General features: G+C 32.4%; 3 protein-coding genes and 2 long non-coding RNA genes across 5 annotated transcripts; 1 reads left to right on the forward strand and 4 right to left on the reverse strand.

Annotated features, from left to right (window-relative positions):
• Nucleotides 1–2,983: 2,983 nt before the first annotated feature.
• LOC127263080 (uncharacterized) lies at nucleotides 2,984–3,523 on the reverse strand. The gene has a single exon (XM_051292022.1). It carries the CDS (start codon nucleotides 3,480–3,482, stop codon nucleotides 3,135–3,137), a length of 348 nt encoding a protein of 115 aa, XP_051147979.1. The 5' UTR covers nucleotides 3,483–3,523; the 3' UTR covers nucleotides 2,984–3,134.
• A 1,655-nt stretch (nucleotides 3,524–5,178) lies between these two features.
• LOC127263097 (subtilisin-like protease SBT1.4) lies at nucleotides 5,179–7,789 on the reverse strand. The gene has a single exon (XM_051292045.1). The coding sequence runs from the start codon at nucleotides 7,631–7,633 to the stop codon at nucleotides 5,303–5,305; it is 2,331 nt and encodes a 776-aa protein (XP_051148002.1). The 5' UTR covers nucleotides 7,634–7,789; the 3' UTR covers nucleotides 5,179–5,302.
• A 4,329-nt stretch (nucleotides 7,790–12,118) lies between these two features.
• LOC127262913 (cation/calcium exchanger 4-like) lies at nucleotides 12,119–14,658 on the forward strand. The gene is made up of 5 exons (XM_051291780.1): nucleotides 12,119–12,158; nucleotides 12,424–12,612; nucleotides 12,746–13,770; nucleotides 14,329–14,412; nucleotides 14,512–14,658. Exons 1-3 carry the CDS (start codon nucleotides 12,119–12,121, stop codon nucleotides 13,750–13,752), a joined length of 1,236 nt encoding a protein of 411 aa, XP_051147737.1. The 3' UTR covers nucleotides 13,753–13,770; nucleotides 14,329–14,412; nucleotides 14,512–14,658.
• A 3,565-nt stretch (nucleotides 14,659–18,223) lies between these two features.
• LOC127262929 (uncharacterized) lies at nucleotides 18,224–18,866 on the reverse strand. Its single transcript, XR_007841331.1, has 3 exons — nucleotides 18,771–18,866; nucleotides 18,436–18,696; nucleotides 18,224–18,361 (listed from the first exon to the last, which is right to left on the reverse strand). It is a non-coding gene; the product is annotated as an uncharacterized LOC127262929 (long non-coding RNA).
• Nucleotides 18,867–18,908: 42 nt separating this feature from the next.
• Nucleotides 18,909–19,845, reverse strand: LOC127262928 (uncharacterized). Its single transcript, XR_007841330.1, has 4 exons — nucleotides 19,783–19,845; nucleotides 19,440–19,708; nucleotides 19,103–19,365; nucleotides 18,909–19,033 (listed from the first exon to the last, which is right to left on the reverse strand). It is a non-coding gene; the product is annotated as an uncharacterized LOC127262928 (long non-coding RNA).
• Nucleotides 19,846–22,240: the final 2,395 nt, after the last annotated feature.

Raw genomic sequence — 22,240 nt, forward strand, 5'->3', positions numbered from 1 at the left:
TTAATATACTACTCCTATAATGTTATTAGTTGTTAGTTTGATGAGCAGTGAGTCAGTCAACTCTCTGCAAGGTCAATTTCTCGGAAAGTTGTGATGGCCGAGTTTAAATTATAATGCAATTTACAAATATTTAGGACACTCTATTTCTATTTATTTATTTACTTACATTTTATAAATTTGTTTAGGCACCAAAAACAAAAACTTTATAAAATTTTAATTACTAAAATGAAATATCTAACGAGTGAAATTGGGGCATTGTGATAAATCTATTAAATAATTGATAAAAAAAATTAAATAAAAAAATTAATTATATGTAAATTTAACAAACAGTAAAAAAATAATTATATAATTTTAAGGGCTACAAAGATACTTCGACCAGAGTTTCTCTTTTACTATAAACACGACAATTTATGAGATATATAAGTAAATAATTAAAATATATTAGTGATAATAATTATTGTATAATTAAAATAACTAATTAGTCTAATTAAAATTTTAAAAATAAGATTAAAATATGTAAATTTTTTTAAGAAAATGAAGTAATAGAATAAATAGAACAAATAAAAAATAGAAAAGTGTAAGGAGTATTTCCTAATATGTTGTTACGGACCGTTTAGTGCGAAAATGGTCACAGAAATTGCGTTGAGCTGAGACTGTATCCAACATTGCTGAGTATTAAATGACGTCACGTAGATGACGTTAGAGAACTTTGTTCGGTGGCTATGTACACAAAAATCCATATCTAAAAAGAAGATAGTATATGAATTTTTATAACTTATGAGTAATTACAATTTATAATTTTTTTAATTTGTTATAATCTAATTTATATATACAATGTATTTAAAATTTACGGTAAATAATTATAATATTTGTAATTAAATTTCAAATAAATTTTATATACTCCATTCGTCCCATAATTAAATATTCATTTGCTTTTAAAGTAGAAATGACTAAAATAATATTATTAGTACGTGTGATATAAAGTAACGACATTTATGTAATATATTTTAAGTTGTAAAGATATTTGTAATGTTAGACAGATAGTACAATTACCAAAAAAAATATATAGGATGGACTAAAATAAAAAAATGGGACGAATGAAGTATATTGAAAATTTTGATAGTTTAACATCTAATCCATCAAATTTTTTTGATAACATTAAAGTTGATCCACTCTTTAATTCAGCCCACGGATTAGCCCAATCTTTTATTCTCAAACCCCCTCAAACCCATATTAAGTCCAAGTCCGTGGGTGTAGAGGCTTAAAAAGGTCACTTTGGGGCGTGGTTACCTCGAATCATTTCACACTTGAGTCTAGTCTTAATTCGATGTTTTTTTCATCGATTAAAGAAAAATAAATTTTGAGAAAGATCAGTGGAAGTCGTGGCTGTTCGGTGTTCGCCTCTGTCTGTCCGAGAAGATGATCGGAGAAGACGATCTGATCATCGTTGTTGTAAGAGAAATGCCAATTAAAGCCGTCGTCGGTCGGTCGCTCGGTCGGTCGATTGCGTACAAAGGAATTTTCAATTTAGTTCATTAGCTTAGTCGTTCGTTTGAATTTTTGATTTCTAATCTCCGGTTCCTTTTGATTAATTTGTTTATTTGAATTTTGTTTCCGCTAATTCGTTTTGCATTTTTATATAAGAGGTATTGTTCGAACATTTCATCAATCCCGGAAATAAATTTACAATATCTTTTTATTTAATATTTATTTTGAATAAAAAAATAATAATCCTTTCATGCACATACATATAGGTATACGTAGGTGTAGGTAGATAGATACACATGTTTGTATTATTCATTAGATGATAGGCCTTTAATTGCATCTTTCATGTGATAAGTGAAATTGCCGTTTTAATTACATATACTTAATTACCTTAGGTTTTTGTTGGATGAAATTTTACAAAGAGTTTTTGCTTTTGCTTTTCCTAATTCTAACCGTTGAAAATATATTTTTAATTTTATTACATCAAATAAAAACATTTTGTTTGCATAACAATATATTCAAATACAAAATAAAATTGCTTCTGCTTTAACTTGATATTTTTTTATTTAAAATTTAAAAAATATTACATAAATATTATATTCTATGTAACATTCAATGTAACAATGTAATAAACGAATTGAAAACGACTTTATAACCTTACATAACAATAATAATTATTATTTGGAAAGTGTTTGTTTGGTTAGCGTTTTGATTTAATTATTTTATTATTTGGAATACACCGAATCACGTCGATAATATAAAAAAAATATTTTATTTGAATATTTATTTATGAAAAAAGATAATATATATATATAATAATGTCTGAAAAATATGTGGAAATTTTTTTTTTCTAAATCAAATCTTTATTTTTATATTATATGGAAAATTAATTTTATATTTAAAATATCACATTAATATTTATTTATCACATGTTTTATGTGAATGAAAATTTGATGTAATCTTGGTCGAACATAAGAATAAGAAATAATGATATTATAATATTAAAATTGCATATATATAAAACAATAAAATCGAATATTATGTGAAATTTATTAAGAGTTGATAAAAAATATATATATAAAATGAGTAGAAGAAATTTCTTTTTTTATTATTACTATTTTTAATATAAGTAATAAAATTATAAATAACTAAATTTTTTTACTATATTCATAAATTTATCAGATTAAAAAATATTAATATATAATTTTAACAAAATGGAAAAAATACTAGTACAGTTATTTTGATTTATTCTTTTTTCCTATTTAAAATTCAATTAAAAGCGTGTTGGAGTCAAATAAGCAGTAGTGTAAACGTGAAAGCGCTTCTAACCTCTTGCGATAACGATTTATTCACCTAAATCTTTTTTTTTTTTTTTTTTTTTTAAAAAAAATTTTTACAGTAATTAATTATTTATTATCTTTAATTTTGCAATCAAGAAAAATAGTGTGGTTTCAATTTATATATTTATGCCATTTCAATAATAAAACGAATAGTGAAAAATAAAAAATAAAAAATTCAAATACATATACTTGATATTCCAAATCGATTTTCTTATACAGAAAATTAATTTATTATTAAAAGCATTGTTAATTATTATCCCCAAATTAGATACAAACCAGAAGCTCAGTTCAGATTAGGGTTAGGTCAGATCAGAGGCCCATGACAGGGATGACGACGGAAGCTTCCAGAATGAGGCTCTTCCGATAATCCTCCGTCGTGTTCGTCGCAACCACCAAATCCTCCACGAACAAATCGTATTGTTTCTTCAGCTTCCGAATCAAGCTCAGGTACCTCAATCGCAGCCATTGCAGCTTCGCTTTCCGGCAAACCCTAATCAGCGAAAATCCGCCGCTCCGCTGCTTCTTCTCGCCCCCTAGCCGGACGGTAGGAAGTCGCCTACGTCTGCGGCGGAGATTCCACCGGAAAGGTGTGGTGAGGCGTTTCGGAGCGGTGGAAACCGTCGACCCGACCAATGGAAGAGCTTCTGAGGAAGACATTTTTGCAGAGAGTTATGGAAATGGCAGAAGAAAAGATGAGTGAGCCGTGCCGATAGCATTCATCCGTATTTATATAAAAAATTTTGGTGATTCTCAGCAGGTCCCTGGAGTTTGAGCACCGGATAGATCTGAACCGTTCATTTTGAAGACCCTTGGAAATCAACGGTTTAGATATTTGCTTGGCTTGGAAATTCGAGGAGCTCCTGAATGGTATGTATACTCTATACGGATAGAGATGAATTTAATATAGAGTTGACATATTATAATTATGACCTTTTCTCGTATAAAGTGTAATATTCATATATTATTATTATTATATATTTTACGACTTTTTCTCCTAAAAGTAAAGATAAGCAAAATGTGTCTAAAGTGTAATATTGATTTTTTTATATATGAAAAGATCTGATATTTGAAATAATATCAATATTATACAATATATATGTGAATTATTACAATAAAAAAGAAGGACAATAAATAATAAATATGAACGTATTACTTATAATAAATATTATTACTAATTCCCATTGTGTTTTTTTTTTTTTAATATAGATTTAATGTGAAGCGAGAGTTGGTGGTGGTAGGTTTGTGGAAGTTTGGTGGTGTCGATTTTTATTTCAACTTGGTTTAATAAATCAAATTGTGAAAATACACTATTCATTTATAATTACATATATTTAAATTTTCAAAATATTATCAAAGATATAATTTATTGTATATACAAAAGAATCTTACAATGATTAGTACAAAAATATTTGATAGCATTGTGAGAAAAAAAAAAGAAGGGGGCACAAGTCTCTTAACTTTGTCAAATTACTACAATAATAACTGTCGGCAAGTGTTCGTGTAATATTGTTTTTTTTTTTTTTTTTCTATTTTTCTTATGTTTCTATTTTTTAAATATATATTGTGTTGATTTTGTATAATATTTCCTGCTATTTTCAGCACCTATTATATATATATATATTATATATATTAAATTTACATTTAAGACACTATATTAATACGTATTTATATTAAATTAAAAAATTATATAAATAAAAAATTCTTTTTATTCATGTAAATCCAAAATTTAAATTTTAAATTAAATATATCGTTAAAATTTATCAATTATTGAATATTTTTTTTAAAAAAAACATTGTATCAAAATTTAACTATTTTTATTTTTAAAATGTTTCAGCTATCGTCCAATCAAAGTCCAATTTTTTATATTATGTCCTAGTCTAATTTTTGAGTTATGTTTACTTTTTATCAGTTTTAATTGAACGTAATTAAAAATAAAATTTTGAAATAATTGTGAGTAAAAAGTTAAATAGATTAATTTGAATTAGTTAAGATTTAATTGTGATTAAAATTTGTTAATTTGTTAATTTTTTTTAGAATATGAAGTAACGGCTAAAAAATAAAATATGAAGTAATTGAGCTGGACGGGGAATATGTTTTTGAATATTTATTATTTAATTTAATTTAATAAAGGGATTGAGTTTAAAAATCAACATTAGTCTATACAATTATATATTAGATTTGATTCTTTCAGTTAGAAATAAGGGCATGTTTGGCTTGGTTTGATTTGTGTCTATTTATTTGTTAAATATGAGTATAATTATTTATATTTGTGTTAATTAATTTAATAATTTAAATTTGCATGTAATGAAATTATAAGTTTTAATTCTCAATTGGGCTCTCTCTTACTATCCTCTTGTAAATTTAAATAAAAGTTCATATATATATATATATATATATACTACATGCCATTATTGATTCTTCCCTACAATACCTACCATTACATACATAACCTCTACAACGTGTATCCCTTAACAACCTCACATCTCCGCCGCCGTACGCAGGCCCCACACCACCGCGATGGGGCTCGTCACACGGTGGCCGCCGCCGCGGTCGCTCCACTCAATCGATCCAAACGACGATTTTGCAAGCAATCCGATGCTTTCCGTGCGACTCTTGAACTCGACTTCATACGATAGAGTGTCTTCCTTCTCGCTGAACTCTAATTTACTCGGCGTCACGCTCACTTCCACGCCGTCCGGGGCGTGCACCGTCACCTCGTACACGGCATTCGCCTCCGTCCCGACATTTCTAACGTTTCGTTTATACTTCAAGACGCTTTTAAAGCCGGAGAAGGCAACTGAGAACGACGGGTAGTTCAAATCCCCCGGAGTTTTCAGCCCGATTGCGTTGCAATCCACGACCGACGAATCTTTAGTGAACGTCGTAATTTGCCGCGCATTGTACCCGATGCTGCACAAAAATGCGACGTAGTTTTGGGTATCGATGTCGTAGATCAGGCCGGGATCCGTCGCTCGGTTTGGATCGACGTGGCCCGATCCGTGGACGAACGGATTCGACACATCGCCGGTGGCGAGGTCCGTTAAATTATTTCCGTTGTTGTCGATGTTGTACGCCGTCGTCATCAATGCGGACTTGATCGCCGCCGGCGACCACTCGGGGTGGGCCTGTTTCAGCAGCGCCGCCAGGCCGCTGACGTGAGGGCACGACATCGACGTGCCGGAGATGATGTTGAATTCGACCTCGCGATCATCGCTGTCGAGAGACGTTGGCCCGACGTAACCGGTCCAGCCGGCGAGAATGTTCACACCGGGCGCGATCACATCGGGCTTGAGAATCTCGGCGGTTCGATAGTTCGGGCCGCGGCTGGAGAATGAGGCCACGCGCGGCGACGACGGAGATTTGCTTACGACGGTTCCCCGCGACCTAATCGTAGCAGTGGGATTCGAAGATGTGCGGACATATGCTCGGATTTTGTCGCCGGCGATTTCTCCGACCATTGTCGAGGGAATGAAGTGGGCGTCGGCGAGGAGTTCCTCGCCGGAATCAGCTAAATTCGCGAGTATCATGCCGACGCCTCCAGCAAGATGGACTGCGCTTCCCTTCTCGACTCTAGCATTGCCGCCGCGATCGCAGATCACGATTTTTCCGGCGACTTTGGATGGTTCTAGATAACCGAGATAACAATATCGACTTCCGCAGTCGGCGGCGTAGACCAACGGATACAATTTGTCGTCGAGCGCCTCGCCGGAGTAGAGAGAAACGCCGCGGTAGATATTCCCGTCGCCGAGGATCGCATCCGCTGGGAATTCGCGGTCGAGGGTGGAGGCGCCGACGGTTAAAATCCAGGGAGCAATATTCACGGCGGAGTAGGAAGAAGGGCCAGAGTTTCCGGCGGAGCAGGAGACGACTATTCCGTGCTCCGCCGCGCTGAAAGCTCCGACTGCGATTGAATCGTAATCGTACGGCGGCGCGTAGCCGTTGGCGCCGACGGAAAGGGAAATCACGTTGACGCCGTCGTGGATGGCGAGCTCCATCGCCGCTAGGATGTCGGAATCGTAGCATCCTAAAGTCCAGCAGATTTTGTAAACTGCGATCCGGGCTTTCTCCGCCATGCCTCTGGCTTCTCCGGCCGCGAATCCGAACAGACTAGCGTTGACCACTCTCGATCCGGCGGCCGTCGACGACGTGTGGGTCCCGTGGCCCTCCGTGTCCCGCGGCGACAGGGAGCTGTCGGATTCCGCCATTGGCAGACCTTGAGAAGCTGCGTAACCTAAATAGAAAGCTCTGGCGCCGATAATTTTCCGATTACACAGCGTGGACGGGAAGCCCGGAGCATCGACGCAGCTTCCCTTCCAGTGGGAAGGGACCGGAGAGAGGCCTTCATCGGAGAAGCTCGGTCGCTCCGGCCAGATGCCGGTGTCGAGCACTCCGATGATGACGTCATCGGCGTAGTCGGAGTTGGGCCAAAGGCCGAAGGAGTCACTGAGCCCTAAAAAGTCGGGGGTGCGCGTGGTGTGGATGTGGCGGAGCTCGTCGGGGACGACGGAGATCACGCCGGGAACGCGGCGGAGGGCGTCGGCCTGAGCGGCGGAGATCCGGGCGGAGAAGCCGCGGATGGCGCGGTCGTAGGTGTAGAGAAGCTTGGAAGGGAGGCGGTGCGGCGGCAGGGAGTGGATGATGGAGGAGTACCAGTGGAGGTGGGTGGAGAAGACGGGGGGCTTGTGGGATTGTGACACGTGGACGATGAAGGTGTCCTGACCGTCGGATGAGACTAGCAGCGGTGTGAGGTACAGGAAGAAGATGACACAGGAGACGCCATGGAAGGGGTGGTTGGAAGAAAGCTTCATTCTTTTTCTGAGTGCGATTATGGGAGTGGACAAACACAGACACACAGACACTCAGGTCATAGGTAGAGGAAGACGAGGTTGTGATTGGGCCACGTTGCAGTCTTTCATAGGTAATTTAGGACCGGACAAAAGAGGAGGTTGAGGGAAAAGATAAGAAAGCCCTTAGGACAGGTTGACACGAGGACGAGGAAGAAGATAGAATAACTATGGCTATGGTGGAATGGAAATATACGCGTGGGGAGTGTTTGTTCGAGTGATTTTTGCAAAAAAAAATTAATTTTTTTCAAAAATATTACATTAAATATTTACATATATTGTTTTATTTTTTTACATTATTGTATAAATTAATTTTTACATATAAAATATCAATTATTGGTGTTGTTAGGGCGTCAATGGGTAACTTGGTGGATGCATCAGTATTTTTATTATAATTTTTAAATTTATTTTTTATTTTCCTAAATTTTTAAAAGAAATTATTTTAGATTATAAAAATTTAAAATTATTTAAAATAATAGAAAAATTAATATTTTAAAAATAATAATTAAAAAAATAAAGTTATATGATTATAGTAAAAATATTGTACTAACTGTATATTTAAAAAGTTAAAATTATATAAATAAAGTTGATAGGTTAGAGATGACCTAAGGCCAACTTGAACCAGACTCTATATTTGGAGTTTGGTGCACAAAAATAGAGTTGAAATGTTCCAATTCACCCCATATTTGGGGGATGTATCCAAAATCTTTTAAAATTTGAAGGTATTTAATCAAAATTTTTAAAAATCTTTTAAATTTGGGAGGTATTTAATATATACTTTTTAAAGTTTTTTAAAATTATGAAGTATTCAGCAATTCATAGAAAGTCTATGGATTTTAATGAAAAATTATAAAAATTTTGTATAGTATAAAATTTCTGGTGATCAATAGAGATTTTGATAGGTTTTTAAAATTATTATTATTATTATTGTTGCTATTGTTGTATAAATGATAAATAATATGATAATATTTATTAATATTATTATAATTTATAATAAAAATAATAATTAAAACTAAAATATATTAGCAAAATATTATTAATTTTTTAAAATATACTTTTATATTATAAATATAATTTTAAAAAATATTATTATCATAATAAATATGTATTAATATCGTCTTTTCTTTTCGATTATCAAATATAATATATTGCATTCCGATGTCATTCATTTTTTTCAATTATTGAATACACTATATTTTCATTCCAGAGACATTTGAATAAATATTTAAATATATATTTTTCGTTGAACCATTAATTTATATTTATTTACTTTTTTATTTTAATAATTTTTTTTCAAAAATCGTAAATTATGTTTTTTATTTTATTTATATATGTATTTATTTTTTATATAAATAATAATAATAATAAATATAAAACTAATTTAATATATTAATGACAATATAATACTATAATTATAAAATTAAAAATATTAATATACAATATAATAGTGTTAAATATGTTACAATGTTTCTACGTAATTAATAATTAATATTAAGTTTATTTTATAAAAATATAATAATATACAATAACTTTAATTATAAATATATTGTATTTATAAAAGAGTAAAAATTATTTTTGGTTCCATTCAATATCATAATTATTAATTTTGGTTCCATTAAAAATAATTATCAATTTTGATCTCACTCAAATGAAAATTTATCAATTTTAGTCCAAAAGGTGACTGAGCGTCCCAGTAGCCAACACGGCTGGACACGGCCATGTTGATTACCTTGCACTTCTGAACACGGTCGTGTTCCTGCCCGTATTCTGAACACAACCATGTTCATGCCCATGTTGTCAACATGGTCATGTTCTAGGCCATGTTCCTGCTCATATTCTCAACACAGCCATGTTCACGATCATATTTTCAATATAATCATATTGTAGGTTATGTTTATTATTATTTTCACTTTTTGGTTAAAATTATTTGATATATATTTATAATTCAACAAAAATATTTTTTACAATTATTTCATAATATAAAAAATAATCAATTTTTAATATTTTAAAAATATATAAAAATATTAATACGGCCGGGCTGCTTGGGATGCCCAGTCAGTCATCCAACAATGGCCGTGTTCAGTCTTAGTCAACCATCTTATGACTAAAATTGATAAATTTTCATTTATGAGACAAAAATTGATAAATTTTTTTTAATGAGACTGAAATTGATAATTATAATATTAAATTGGATCAAAAATAATTTATATATATCATATATTATTCAAACACAAGTATTTATTTTTTATAATTATATTAAAAAATAATTTAATATATAAAAATATCACATCAAAAATACTTATTTATATCACATTAAAATATAAAATTTTATTATATAAAAATTCAAACTAACTCTTAATTATTGATTGTTTAATTATTGATTTATTAGGAAATGAGATTAATTTGACGGAAGAACTAAAAAATGAAAGATGAATCAATTTTGCGGGACAAAGTAAGTATTAAATACAAAAATTAAATTAGGAACTAAAAAATATATTAAAATAAATAATTAAAATTAGGTTTTGTTTTTTTGTTTTGTTTTTCTTTTCTTTTAAAAAAATATACAACAAACTAAAATTCCCATGCGTCTCTCTTGTTCCTGCTTTTGCTCCGATTCTCTCTGCATCCGATTTCATCACTTCTTGTAAGTTTCTCTTGTGCAACGTTGGAGCTGAATCTAAATGTGATAAAAATCACTTTTGTAGTTTGGTCTTTTTTAATTCAATTCAGCAAAAATTTGGAAAAATTGAAATTTGTTGGAACATTTTATTTTATTTTTTTTTTCTGAAGTTTACGGAGAACTTAGAGCACGAACAATGAATGGTCTGTTTGGTTTGAGGGTTTAGGAGGGGAGGGAAGAGGAGGAAAGGGGAGGAGAAGGGAGGAGAGGGGAGTCAATTTCTTCTAATTTTTTCCCCTCCAATTTGGGAGAATTTGGAGGGGAGGGATTTTATCAAAATTTTCTTTTTATCTAATTACCTATTATACCTTTTACATATTTTATTACAAATTTTATAACATCTTTCAAAATTTTTAATTATATCAAATAAATATTAATATCTATTGAAATTATATTATATATTTTGAAATAGTTATAATTAATTTTTTTTAATCAAGTTTAATTATAATAATTTTTTAATAAATTACAAATTAGCATATAATTATATCTATAATATTAATATTTTACTTCTTTTTCTCATGTAATATGAACATATTATTGTATATACGAAAATTTAGATAAAATATAATTAGTAAGTAATTAAAAAATGTACTAGTAAAATAATAATTGTATAATAAAAATAATTATAGATTAAAACTAAGATAACTAAATAGTTTAATTAATATAATATACTTAGTTTATATAATTTTTGTTATAATGTTATTATTTATACGTAAAAGTTTTGTTTATCTTTATTGATAAATTTAATAAATAACTAATGTATAAAGTATGTGATTCTTCCGTAATAATATAATTATTATTTTTATTATATTAGACAAATATATTTTGTATCACATTTTATAAATAAATTAATCAAATTTTATTAAATACTTTTATTTTTCTTTATTTATATAACACAGAGATAAAATAGTAAAATTATTATATTTTCCGGTATCTCATTTGTTTAACCAAACACAAAATAGAATTTTCTCTGCCCTAGTCTTCATTTCCTTTCGTATAAACCACACGCACTATTAAAATTTAATATTATTTTCCCTCGTTTCCCCTCCCTTCTATTAAAACCCCTCACCTCCCATCCCCTCGTTTGAACCAAACAGACCCTAATCGAAGCCCATCTTCAGTCTGTCTCTGTCGATAAAATTGTAACACACTCAACTTCTTTTCGAATTAAAATTTCGATTAAGAATCGATGGGGGTGTGGTGCAGGTGAGGGACAATCCCAGCGCCTCGCTCACTTCTTCTCTATCTTCTCCTCTCTCTTCTCCCAAATCCAGCATTGGCTCCTTCTTTTCTTCTCCAAATCCAGTTTCATCACGTCGCAGATGCTCTCCTTTATCTTCTTCCGCAAATCCAGTTGTTCTCCTTCCTCTTCTTCCCCGAATCCAATTTCATCGCCGCCGACGCTTTTCTTTTTCTTCTCCAAATCCGATCGCCGACGCTCTCCTTCCTCTTCTTCCCCAAATCCAATTTCATCACCGCCGACGTCCTCCTTCCTCTTCTTCTCTAAGCATAGCGACTGCCGGCCTGCCTACACCATCCTAGGGTTTGCGGGAGAAGGTTTGCCGATGAGGGAATTGGAATGAAGTTTGGTGATGAGGGAATTGACGAAGGGTTTTTTCAGAAAGCCCCTGTAAAAGAATTTTACGCCCATAGTGGAAAACATCATTCGACACGCTGGCTTCGGTTGACACATCGGCGGGAAGGGCTCAATTGAGGCAAGAGCCATTGTTAGTGCTCTTAGGGCTCGGGGGCCGCGTTTCGCTGCTGGCATGAGGGACGGGAATGGAAGGCAACTTAATTTAGTTCAAGGTAAAGGACATGGTTGAATTCGAGAGATTTTTAATGGATTGTGTACTCTAATTTTAATACTCCTTCTCCTTCTCCTCCTGTATTACAACCATGAATTTTAGGGTTTCGGTCATCGATCCTTAAACCGAGCTTAGATAAAGGGGTTTTCAGGTATTAGAAGGGAAGTAATGGAGCTTAGGCCTCAGTCTTCAATTAATCTAAATTCATCCGATTTTAATTCCATGGTGCTCCTGATGTATTTGATAGTATTGCGGCTTTTTTGTAGGGACTGGAGCCGGGGAGGTTGGGCTCAACAGTGTGCTCGGAGGAGCAGTTTTTGTTACTTGCATCGTTGTTGGGGCTGTTTCACTTTGTGTTGCGCAACAGGACGTCTGGATTGATAACAAGTGTTTTGTAAGGGATATTTTGTTTTTCATCTTTACACTTACGGCCCTTTCATTGATCTTGTTTGTTGGTAAAGTGACTGTGTGGGCTGCTATTGCTTTTGTATCGATTTATGTAGTATATGCCTTTGTCGTTGCTGCTAATGAACTGTTGAGGACCCATACCCAAAGGCTGAAATTGGATATGCATTTACTCCATTGCAGGAAGTCTGTTTTCCATGGGAAATCAAGAGGATGAGTCCATGTTTTGCTCATTGCTTGAGGTTGAAACCGAGAGGAATGCGCACCCACATGCCTTGTTGCTGCAGTGGATATGGGCTACTAATGTGGCAATATACTCCAACCAAGCGACACTGATCAATGACGGAGACAAGAATTTGTGGGGATGGAATGAGGAAGATACGGAAGCACATCGGCCATTGTTTTCATTTTCGAAGCTATGTTCTCTCATGCACTTGCCGTTAACAGTTCCAAGGCTACTCACTATTCCGTTAGTAGACGAAGAGAACTGGTCTAAGGTATATGCTGTTGGCTGTGCCTTATGTGCACCAATTCTTCTTGCATTTCTATGGAATACTCAAAATGATATCAGTTTTGAGAGCCGGATAATTGCATATCTAGTAGGTGTTTCGGTTGGTTGCATGCTCTGTGTTCTTGCATACAAGAACACTAGGCCTGAACACCCTTCTAACAAATTCTTGCTCCCTTGGGTTTTAGGAGGGTTTTTGATGAGCAATGTTTGGTTCTACATGATAGCTAACGAGCTCGTGGCTCTGCTTGTTGCATTTGGTTTGATTATTGGTGTCAACCCTTCAATCCTCTGTCTGACGGTGTTGGCTTGGGGAAACTCAATGGGAGACTTGGTTTCAAATGTTGCATTGGCAATGAATGGTGGGGATGGTGTGCAGATTGCCATGTCTGGATGCTATGCAGGTCCCATGTTCAACACAGTCATTGGATTGGGTGTCTCGATGCTGCTTAGGGCCTGGTCCGAGAAACCTGGTTCTTTTACAGTCCCCCGAGATGCAAGCTTGTATTACACTCTAGCATTTCTCATGACAGGACTCACTTGGGCATTGGTGGTTTTGCCCCGAAATCATATGCGTCCCAGCAAGATGCTCAGGGCAGGCCTCATCGCCATATATCTGATATTTCTGTGTTTTCGGCTGGGATCTGCTACTGGTTTCATTCCTATGGCTGGGCTTAATTGATTTCATTAGGCAGCTGGTGTAAGATTCTTGATCTTTGGGGATAACATTGTATGCATGAATGATTCTTGCTGGAGAGAAATTTCTTGTGTACTGTATATTGCTTTAGTGCAAAATCTTATGTGATCTTGTTGTGCATATGAAAAAGGTAACTTTTAAAGATCAAAGTAGTTTCGTTGTTTAACAGTATGTCACCCTGGTTTTTACCAATATTAATTAAAGTAGGGAATTAAGGTTTGGCAAGTTGGCATGTGGGACGGGGGAATAGGGATGAAAGGGATTTTTATTTGATAAAACCAAAGTGTCATTATCATAAAAATTGGCTTATAATGTTTCACCTAAAGTTCCAGAAAAGTAGTTTACCAAAATATTACAATAATACACACACCATTATTATTATTACTTGTACTCCACTGTGGGTATTGACATTTGGCATTAATCTATGATGATTGGATTCATGTTAGATATTTGATGCACCATAATGTGTTCATGGACTGTAATTATGGAAACATACATTTGTGGTCTGTTATTCTGCAAGGACTGATCATAAATAACTATTTTTTTGCTCTAATCACACAGGTGTGGATACGTCACGGCTAAGGATGTTCTTGAATTAGTTGAGGAACAAATACTAATGGGTGAAATCGTTGAGAGGCTTTGGAGGTTTAGCAATTCTCTCTGAATATATATATTATCTTCTCCCATGTTTCTTATCTTAGATTGATAGATAATTCAAATTACATGCATTATTAATTAAATCAGGGGCCAAATGGGTACTACTATTGGCAAATCAAGTGCGGCCTTATTTGATAGTCACAACCCACCAAGTGGGCTTGATACCGTTAAACTAAAACCAAAAAGAGATGCCACCTGGATTGTGGTTATTATATTGAGCATCACTTCAGCTGCTACTATTGCTTATGACATTTACCAAAGAAAAAGGTGAAGATTTTCTTAATCTCTTTGCCATGCTTACAATTTATAATAAAGAAAGAGCTATAGTAGTACTACTAATAATTCAAGTAAGTAGTCATGAGTCTTAACTGTTAGTGATCGATCTCAGACCAGACTGATGAAGTTGGTTAATTTCCATTACTCTTCAAATGTTTGCTGTTGTTTAGCCTCTTGACAGATGCATGCATAAGAAGGGTATATGATATGAATGCCTCTTTGTTTGTTAGGGAACTTCCAGAAATATGGTTTCATGCCACTTTGTTTGTTATTTCCATGCAAAGACCAATGGTGTAGTGGTTTATTTCAAACGGCCTATTTATGGTGAAAGTTATATTTGATGTTTGAATTTATGAAAACATATATTTTGAAACATTAGTCTGTAAGAGTGTCCATATGGTAGTGAACTTTTGAAGAAACACATATTGCATACCTATTATGAAAGTAGTATATAGGGATTTTTGAATAATGTGTTGTTTTGTAAAATATTGTTTAAATTATGTACGAAGGAAGTGGAATTCTATGTTCTCTAAGTGGCAGTTCATTTAAGCTATTATTCACAATAAGGTGTTGCAGTTTTAATATTCCAACTTGCTTTGTTAAGTTTCGTCGAAAGGTTTGTTTAAAATTTATTTTATTCTCTGTGGTTCTTTTACTTAGAAGATTACTGTCATATACTCAACAATGTGGAATTTTAATTAAATTTACGAAATTCCTGCATGATAGATATTGTTTTCTAAATTTGTTGGACCAATTCATGATTAATTATTACCGATATATGTCAAGAGATCTTTTTTTTTTTTTTTTTTTATTTATTTAGAATGGAATAAGGTTGATTTTAAACTTGTCCATTCGGTTTCAAATCGTCGGTTCGAACCGCCGATTCGCCGGTTTTCGAACCGACGTTTACAGTTTAAACCAAAACCCGGCACAAACTGAACCGAAACTATCATCCCCACGGTTCGGTTTCGGTTTGTGAATTTTCCAAACCGTAAACTGTCGGTTTACGATTTGAACAAGTAGTTTGTATTTTTTTTTTTTTTTTTGTTAAATCTCTCACCACTCACCGGGGGCGGCTCAGACAAAGAAGAAGAAAAAAAAGAGGAAAGAGGGAGGAGGGAGCAGGAACATCGAAAAGAAAAAAAGGAGAACCTGTTGGCTTGCGGCTGTCGCTTGCTGTCGATGATTTAGTATGTGTAAATGTATTGATTAGGAATTTAGGGTAAATCGTGTATATTAATAATAATATTATTATATTTATAATTACATTTTTTTTTATATATTATTAAACTTTTATAAAATAAAAATAATATTAATCTTAATAAATATCAATAATTATTAATAATATTAAAAAAATAATACTATTATATATATTTAAATTTTGTAATTTTTTATCATATCAATATTTTTATATTTATTTGTATGTACTTTTTTATTTAAAATTTAATTTAAATATTTATTATTTTAATTATTTTTATAATGTAACAATTTAATTAATTATTTATATATATGATTTTTACATAATAAATAAATAAATAATAAATATATTTGAATAAAATTAATATCAAACTTAATTATTTTTAAATAAAATTCAAAATATTAGAAAAATAGAAAATAAAAAAAAATAAAAATGAATATGTATAAACTGGAGGTTCAAACTGTAATCGGCGGTTTATAAATTGTAATTGAAACCGTCGAACTGTAACCGAAATCGTTATTCGGAAAGTTCGGTTTCGATTTGATATTTTGACAAACCGTAACTGACGGTTTGAACTGTTTGGGCAAGTTTAGTTGATTTCCCCTCCACTTCAACCCTTCGTCTAAATGACATGATCTCATGACATTCATTAAAGTTAGTAACTACTGAATCATGCTTGTTTAATCTTGTATTAGTGCAGACACCATTAGAAAATTTGAAGTCAGAAGAAGGTACATCATATGCCAGCAATTCTATTTTATTCTTTTTATGGATGTAATTGTAAGTATTTTAACTTTTCTTGTGAAATTTTCATTTTCTACCCGCATTGAAAATATAAGATATAAGATTATGTTCCTAAGCCACAATTCTGTTCATAAGTATTTTAATCTTGTAATTATTATCAGTAAGATGCAATTTTTTATTACTTATATTTGTTACTATCCTGTTAATATATCAGAATTTGGTTGGTTTGTAGATGCAAGAAAGTAGATTGAATGAAATTTATATAATAATGATATTCTTAAAACTTTAGTGGATTAAGCTATTGCAATGTGCTAATATGGTGTCTATTGTATTCTAATCCTTTCACCATTTGCAACTTGGAAATCTTCATGTAGGCATCAAATATGCTTTGGGTTTGTAATTTCCATCATGTTAAATGAAGAAGATAGCATTTCTTTTTTTATTGATAAATTTATGTTTTACTAGGTGCACGATACTTTTATAGAGTTGAATATATTTGTATAAGACAGAGGGGTCAAATTTTATTTATAATGATTAAAATAGTTGTAACGTTGTGCTTAATAATTTTCTAACGGACATTTGTTTCTTCCATCTGAATTATGCTATATTGGCACATTACAGATGGTATGAACATATTGTTTGCGAGTTGGTACTAAGTAGTCTTAGTTTAGAGAATATGATAAACTGTATTTTGTAATAATAATGCTTTGGAAAATTTCATAATAATAGTTATATGAAAGACCGGTGTAAGCATGATTTTTATTTTTTTACTTAATCTCTTACTTCCAGTAGGTATATGTGGAAGCATTGGGAAATGGCTTCTCTAGTGCAGCACCATTGCAATTCGATACAAAGATATTGTTGGAAAAGACTTCAACATATCAACGGATTTAAAGAAAAAGACTTCGGCATATCGGTGGATTCAAATTTTAAGGTATGTAGTTCTATAATTTGAGAAAGTTGACATCATATTTAGCAAAAAAAATGTGGCAATTTCAGGCTGATGTTACTCATTCCGATACGCAAAAAATTGCATTTTTTGCGAGGGAGAGAGTAATATTTTTTGGTTTGTCTCGGGCTGCTTTAAAATTCAAGCTTGATAGGCCCGGCCTGATTCTGGATTGGGCTTGAAAACCCAAACCAAGGCATGGCCCGGTTTAAAATTATACCGGGCTAGGCCAGCCCACATTTTTATATTAAGTTTTAATTAAATTGTGTGTTTTTTTTTATTAGAAAATAAGTTATATTAGTCTAAACTAATATAATTAGAAAAAAAATATGTTTATTGATAATTAAGAATTTTAAAAAAATTAATGCATGCAAGTCCCGGATGATCTAGAAAAAATTAATAAATACAAACTATTCTCTCGTATGCATCTAAAAAAATTTAAAATAAATATTAGTATATATATATGCATAAGAAACTATAAAATAAAATAAAAATCATTTACCTTGGGTTTGAAATCTAGGTCGAAGGATCTTCTCGCATCCTCTTGTCTCCTATAAGCTTTACCTAAAAAAAAAAAAACTTAAAAAACAAGTTACTATAAAATTTAGAAACAAAATTAATGCATGCAAGTCCCGGGACGTAAACATGTTTCTATTACTATATGCAACATAATAAAATAAAGGGAAAGCATAAATTAAAAGAAAAAGTACGAGATTTTCCCTATTATGGGATGGGTCGTCCGATCATCGGCCATTTTCTCTCGTATGCATCTAAAAAGATTTAAAATAGATATTAGTATATATATATGCATAGGAAACAATAAAATAAAATAAAAATCACTTACCTTGGGTTTGACATCGAGTTCGAAGGATCTTCGTGCATCTCTCGTCTCCTATAAGCTTTACCTACAAAATAAAAACACTTAAAAAACAAGTTAGTATAAAATTTAGAAACAAAATTAATGCATGCAAGTCTCGGGACGTAAACATGATTCTATTACTATATGCAACATAATAAAATAAATGGAAAGCATAAATTAAAAGAAAAAGTACGAGATACTCCCTATTGTGGGATCGGTTGTCCGATCATTTTCTTTCGTATACATCTAAAAAGATTTAAAATAGATATTAGTATTTATATATGCATAGGAAACTATAAAATAAAATAAAAATCACTTACCTTGGGTTTGAAATTGAGTTCGAAGGATCTTCGCGCATCTTCTCGTCTCCTATAAGCTTTACCTGCAAAAAAAAAAACACTTAAAAAACAAGTTAGTATAAAATTTAGAAACAAAATTAATGCATGCAAGTCCCGGGACGTAAACATGATTCTATTACTATATGCAACATAATAAAATAAATGAAAAACGTAAATTAAAAGAAAAAGTACGAGATTCTCCCTATTATGGAATCGGTCGTCCGATCATTTTCTCTCGTATGCATCTAAAAAGATTTAAAATAGATATTAGTATATATATATGCATAGGAAACAATAAAATAAAAATCACTTACCTTAGGTTTGAAATCGACTTCGAAGGATCTTCGCGCATCCTCTCGTCTCCTATAAGCTTTACCTACAAAAGAAGAACACTTAAAAAACAAGTTAGTATAAAATTTAGAAACAAAATTAATGCATGCAAGTCCCGGGACGTAAACATGACTCTATTACTATATGCAGCATAATAAAATAAATGGAAAGCATAAATTAAAAGAAAAAGTACGAGATACTCCCTATTGTGGGATCGGTCGTCCGATCATTTTCCCTCGTATGTTATCTAAAAAGATTTAAAATAGATATTAGTATATATATATGCATAGGAAGCAATAAAATAAAATAAAAATCACTTACCGTGGGTTTGAAATCGAGTTTGAAGGATCTTCGCGCATCCTCTCGTCTCCTATAAGCTTTACCTACAAAAGAAAAACATTTAAAAAACAAGTCAGTATAAAATTTAGAAACAAAACTAATGCATGCAAGTCCCGGGACGTAAACATGATTCTATTATTATATGCAACATAATAAAATAAATGGAAAGCATAAATGAAAAGTAAAAGTACGAGATACTCCCTATTGTGGGATCGGTCGTCCGATCATCGGCCATTTTCTCTCGTATGCATCTAAAAAGATTTAAAATAGATATTAGTATATATATATGCATAGGAAACAATAAAATAAAATAAAAATCGCTTACCTTGGGTTTGAAATCGAATCCGAAGGATCTTCGCGCATCTGCTCGTCTCCTATAAGCTTTACCTGCAAAAAAAAAAAAACACACTTAAAAAATAAGTTAGTATAAAATTTAGAAACAAAATTAATGCATGCAAGTCCCGGGACGTCAACATGATTCTATTACTATATGCAAGAAAATAAAATAAATGGAAAGCATAAATTAAAAGAAAAAGTAGGAGATACTCCCTATTATGGGTTCAATCAATATCATTCGAGTTCGAAGGATATTCGCGGATCCTCTCGTCTCCCATAAGTTTTACCTACAAAATAAAAACACTTAAAAAACAAATTAGTGTAAAATTTAGGAGGAAAATTAATGCATGCAAGTCCCGGGACGTAAACATGATTCTATTACTATATGCAAGAAAATAAAATAAATGGAAAGCGTAAATTAAAAGAAAAAGTAGGAGATACTCCCTATTATGGGTTCGGTCAATATCCTTCGAGTTCGAAGGATATCCGCGGATCCTCTCGTCTCCCATAAACTTTACCTACAAAAGAAAAACATTTAAAAAACAAGTTAGTATAAAATTTAGAAACAAAATTAATGCATACAAGTCCCGGGACGTAAACATGATTCTATTACTATATGCAACATAATAAAATAAATGTAAAGCGTAAATTAAAAGAAAAAGTAGGAGATACTCCCTATTATCGGTTCGGTCGTCTGATCACTTTCTCCCGTATGCATCTAAAAAGATTTAAAATAGATTTTAGTATATATATGCATAGGAAACAATAAAATAAAATAAAAATTACTTACCTTGGGTTTGAAATCGAGTTTGAAGGATCTTCGTGCATCCTCTCGTCTCCGATAAGCTTTACCTACAAAAGAAGAACACTTAAAAAAACAAGTTAATATATAATTTAGAAACAAAATTAATGCATGCAAGTCCCGGGATGTTAACATGATTATATTACTATATGCAAGAAAATAAAATAGATGAAAAGCGTAAATTAAAAGAAAAAGTAGGAGATACTCCCTATTATGGGTTCGGTCAATATCCTTCGAGTTTGAAGGATATTCGCGGATCCTCCCGTCTCCAATAAGCTTTACCTACAAAATAAAAACACTTAAAAAACAAGTTAGTGTAAAATAAATGGAAAGCGTAAATTAAAAAAAAAAAAGTACGAGATACTCCGTATTATGGGTTTGGTCAATATCCTTCGAATTCAAAGGATATTCGCGGATCCTCTCGTCTCCCATAAGCTTTACCTACAAAAGAAAAACACTTAAAAAACAAGTTAGTATAAAATTTAGAAACAAAATTAATGCATACAAGTCCCGGGACGTAAACATGATTCTATTACTATATGCAAGATAATAAAATAAATGGAAAGCGTAAATTAAAAGAAAAAGTACGAGATTCTCCCTATTATGGGATCGGTCGTCCGATCATCTGGCCATTTTCTCTCGTATGCATCTAAAAAGATTTAAAATAGATATTAGTATATATATATATGCATAGGAAACAATAAAATAAAATAAAAATCACTTACCTTGGGTTTGAAATGGAGTTCGAAAGATCTTCGTGTATCCTCTCGTCTCCTATAAGCTTTACCTACAAAAGAAAAACACTTAAAAAACAAGTTAGTATAAAATTTAGAAACAAAATTAATGCATGCAAGTCCCGGGACGTAAACATGATTCTATTACTATATGCAACATAATAAAATAAATGGAAAGCATAAATTAAAAGAAAAAGTAAGAGATACTCCCTATTATGGGTTCGGTCAATATCCTTCGAGTTCGAAGGATATTCGCGGATCCTCCCGTCTTCCATAAGCTTTACCTACAAAATAAAAACACTTAAAAAACAAGTTAGTATAAAATAAATGGAAAGCGTAAATTAAAAGAAAAAGTAGGAGATACTCCCTATTATGGGTTCGGTCAATATCCTTCGAGTTCGAAGAATATTCGCGGATCCTCTCATCTCCCATAAGCTTTACCTACAAAATAAAAATACTTAAAAAACAAGTTAGTATAAAATTATGGAACAAAATTAATGCATGCAAGTCCCGGGACGTAAACATGATTCTATTACTATATGCAAGAAAATAAAATAAATGGAAAACGTAAATTAAAAGAGAAAGTAGGAGATACTCCCTATTATGGATTCGGTCAATTTCCTTCGAGTTCGAAGGATATTCGCGGATCCTCCCGTCTTCCATAAGCTTTACCTACAAAATAAAAACACTTAAAAAACAAGTTAGTATAAAATAAATTGAAAGCGTAAATTAAAGGAAAAAGTAGGAGATACTCCCTATTATGGGTTCGGTCAATATCCTTCGAATTTGAAGGATATTCGCGGATTCTCTCGTCTCCCATAAGCTTAACCTACAAAGTAAAAATACTTAAAAAACAAATTAGTATAAATTTTAGGAAGAAAATTAATGCATACAAGTCCCGGGACGTAAAC

The sequence above is a fragment of the Andrographis paniculata genome, unplaced genomic scaffold, assembly GCF_009805555.1.
Source record: "Andrographis paniculata isolate CXL003 unplaced genomic scaffold, ASM980555v1 Contig66END, whole genome shotgun sequence".
In the NCBI taxonomy this organism is placed as follows: domain Eukaryota; kingdom Viridiplantae; phylum Streptophyta; class Magnoliopsida; order Lamiales; family Acanthaceae; genus Andrographis; species Andrographis paniculata.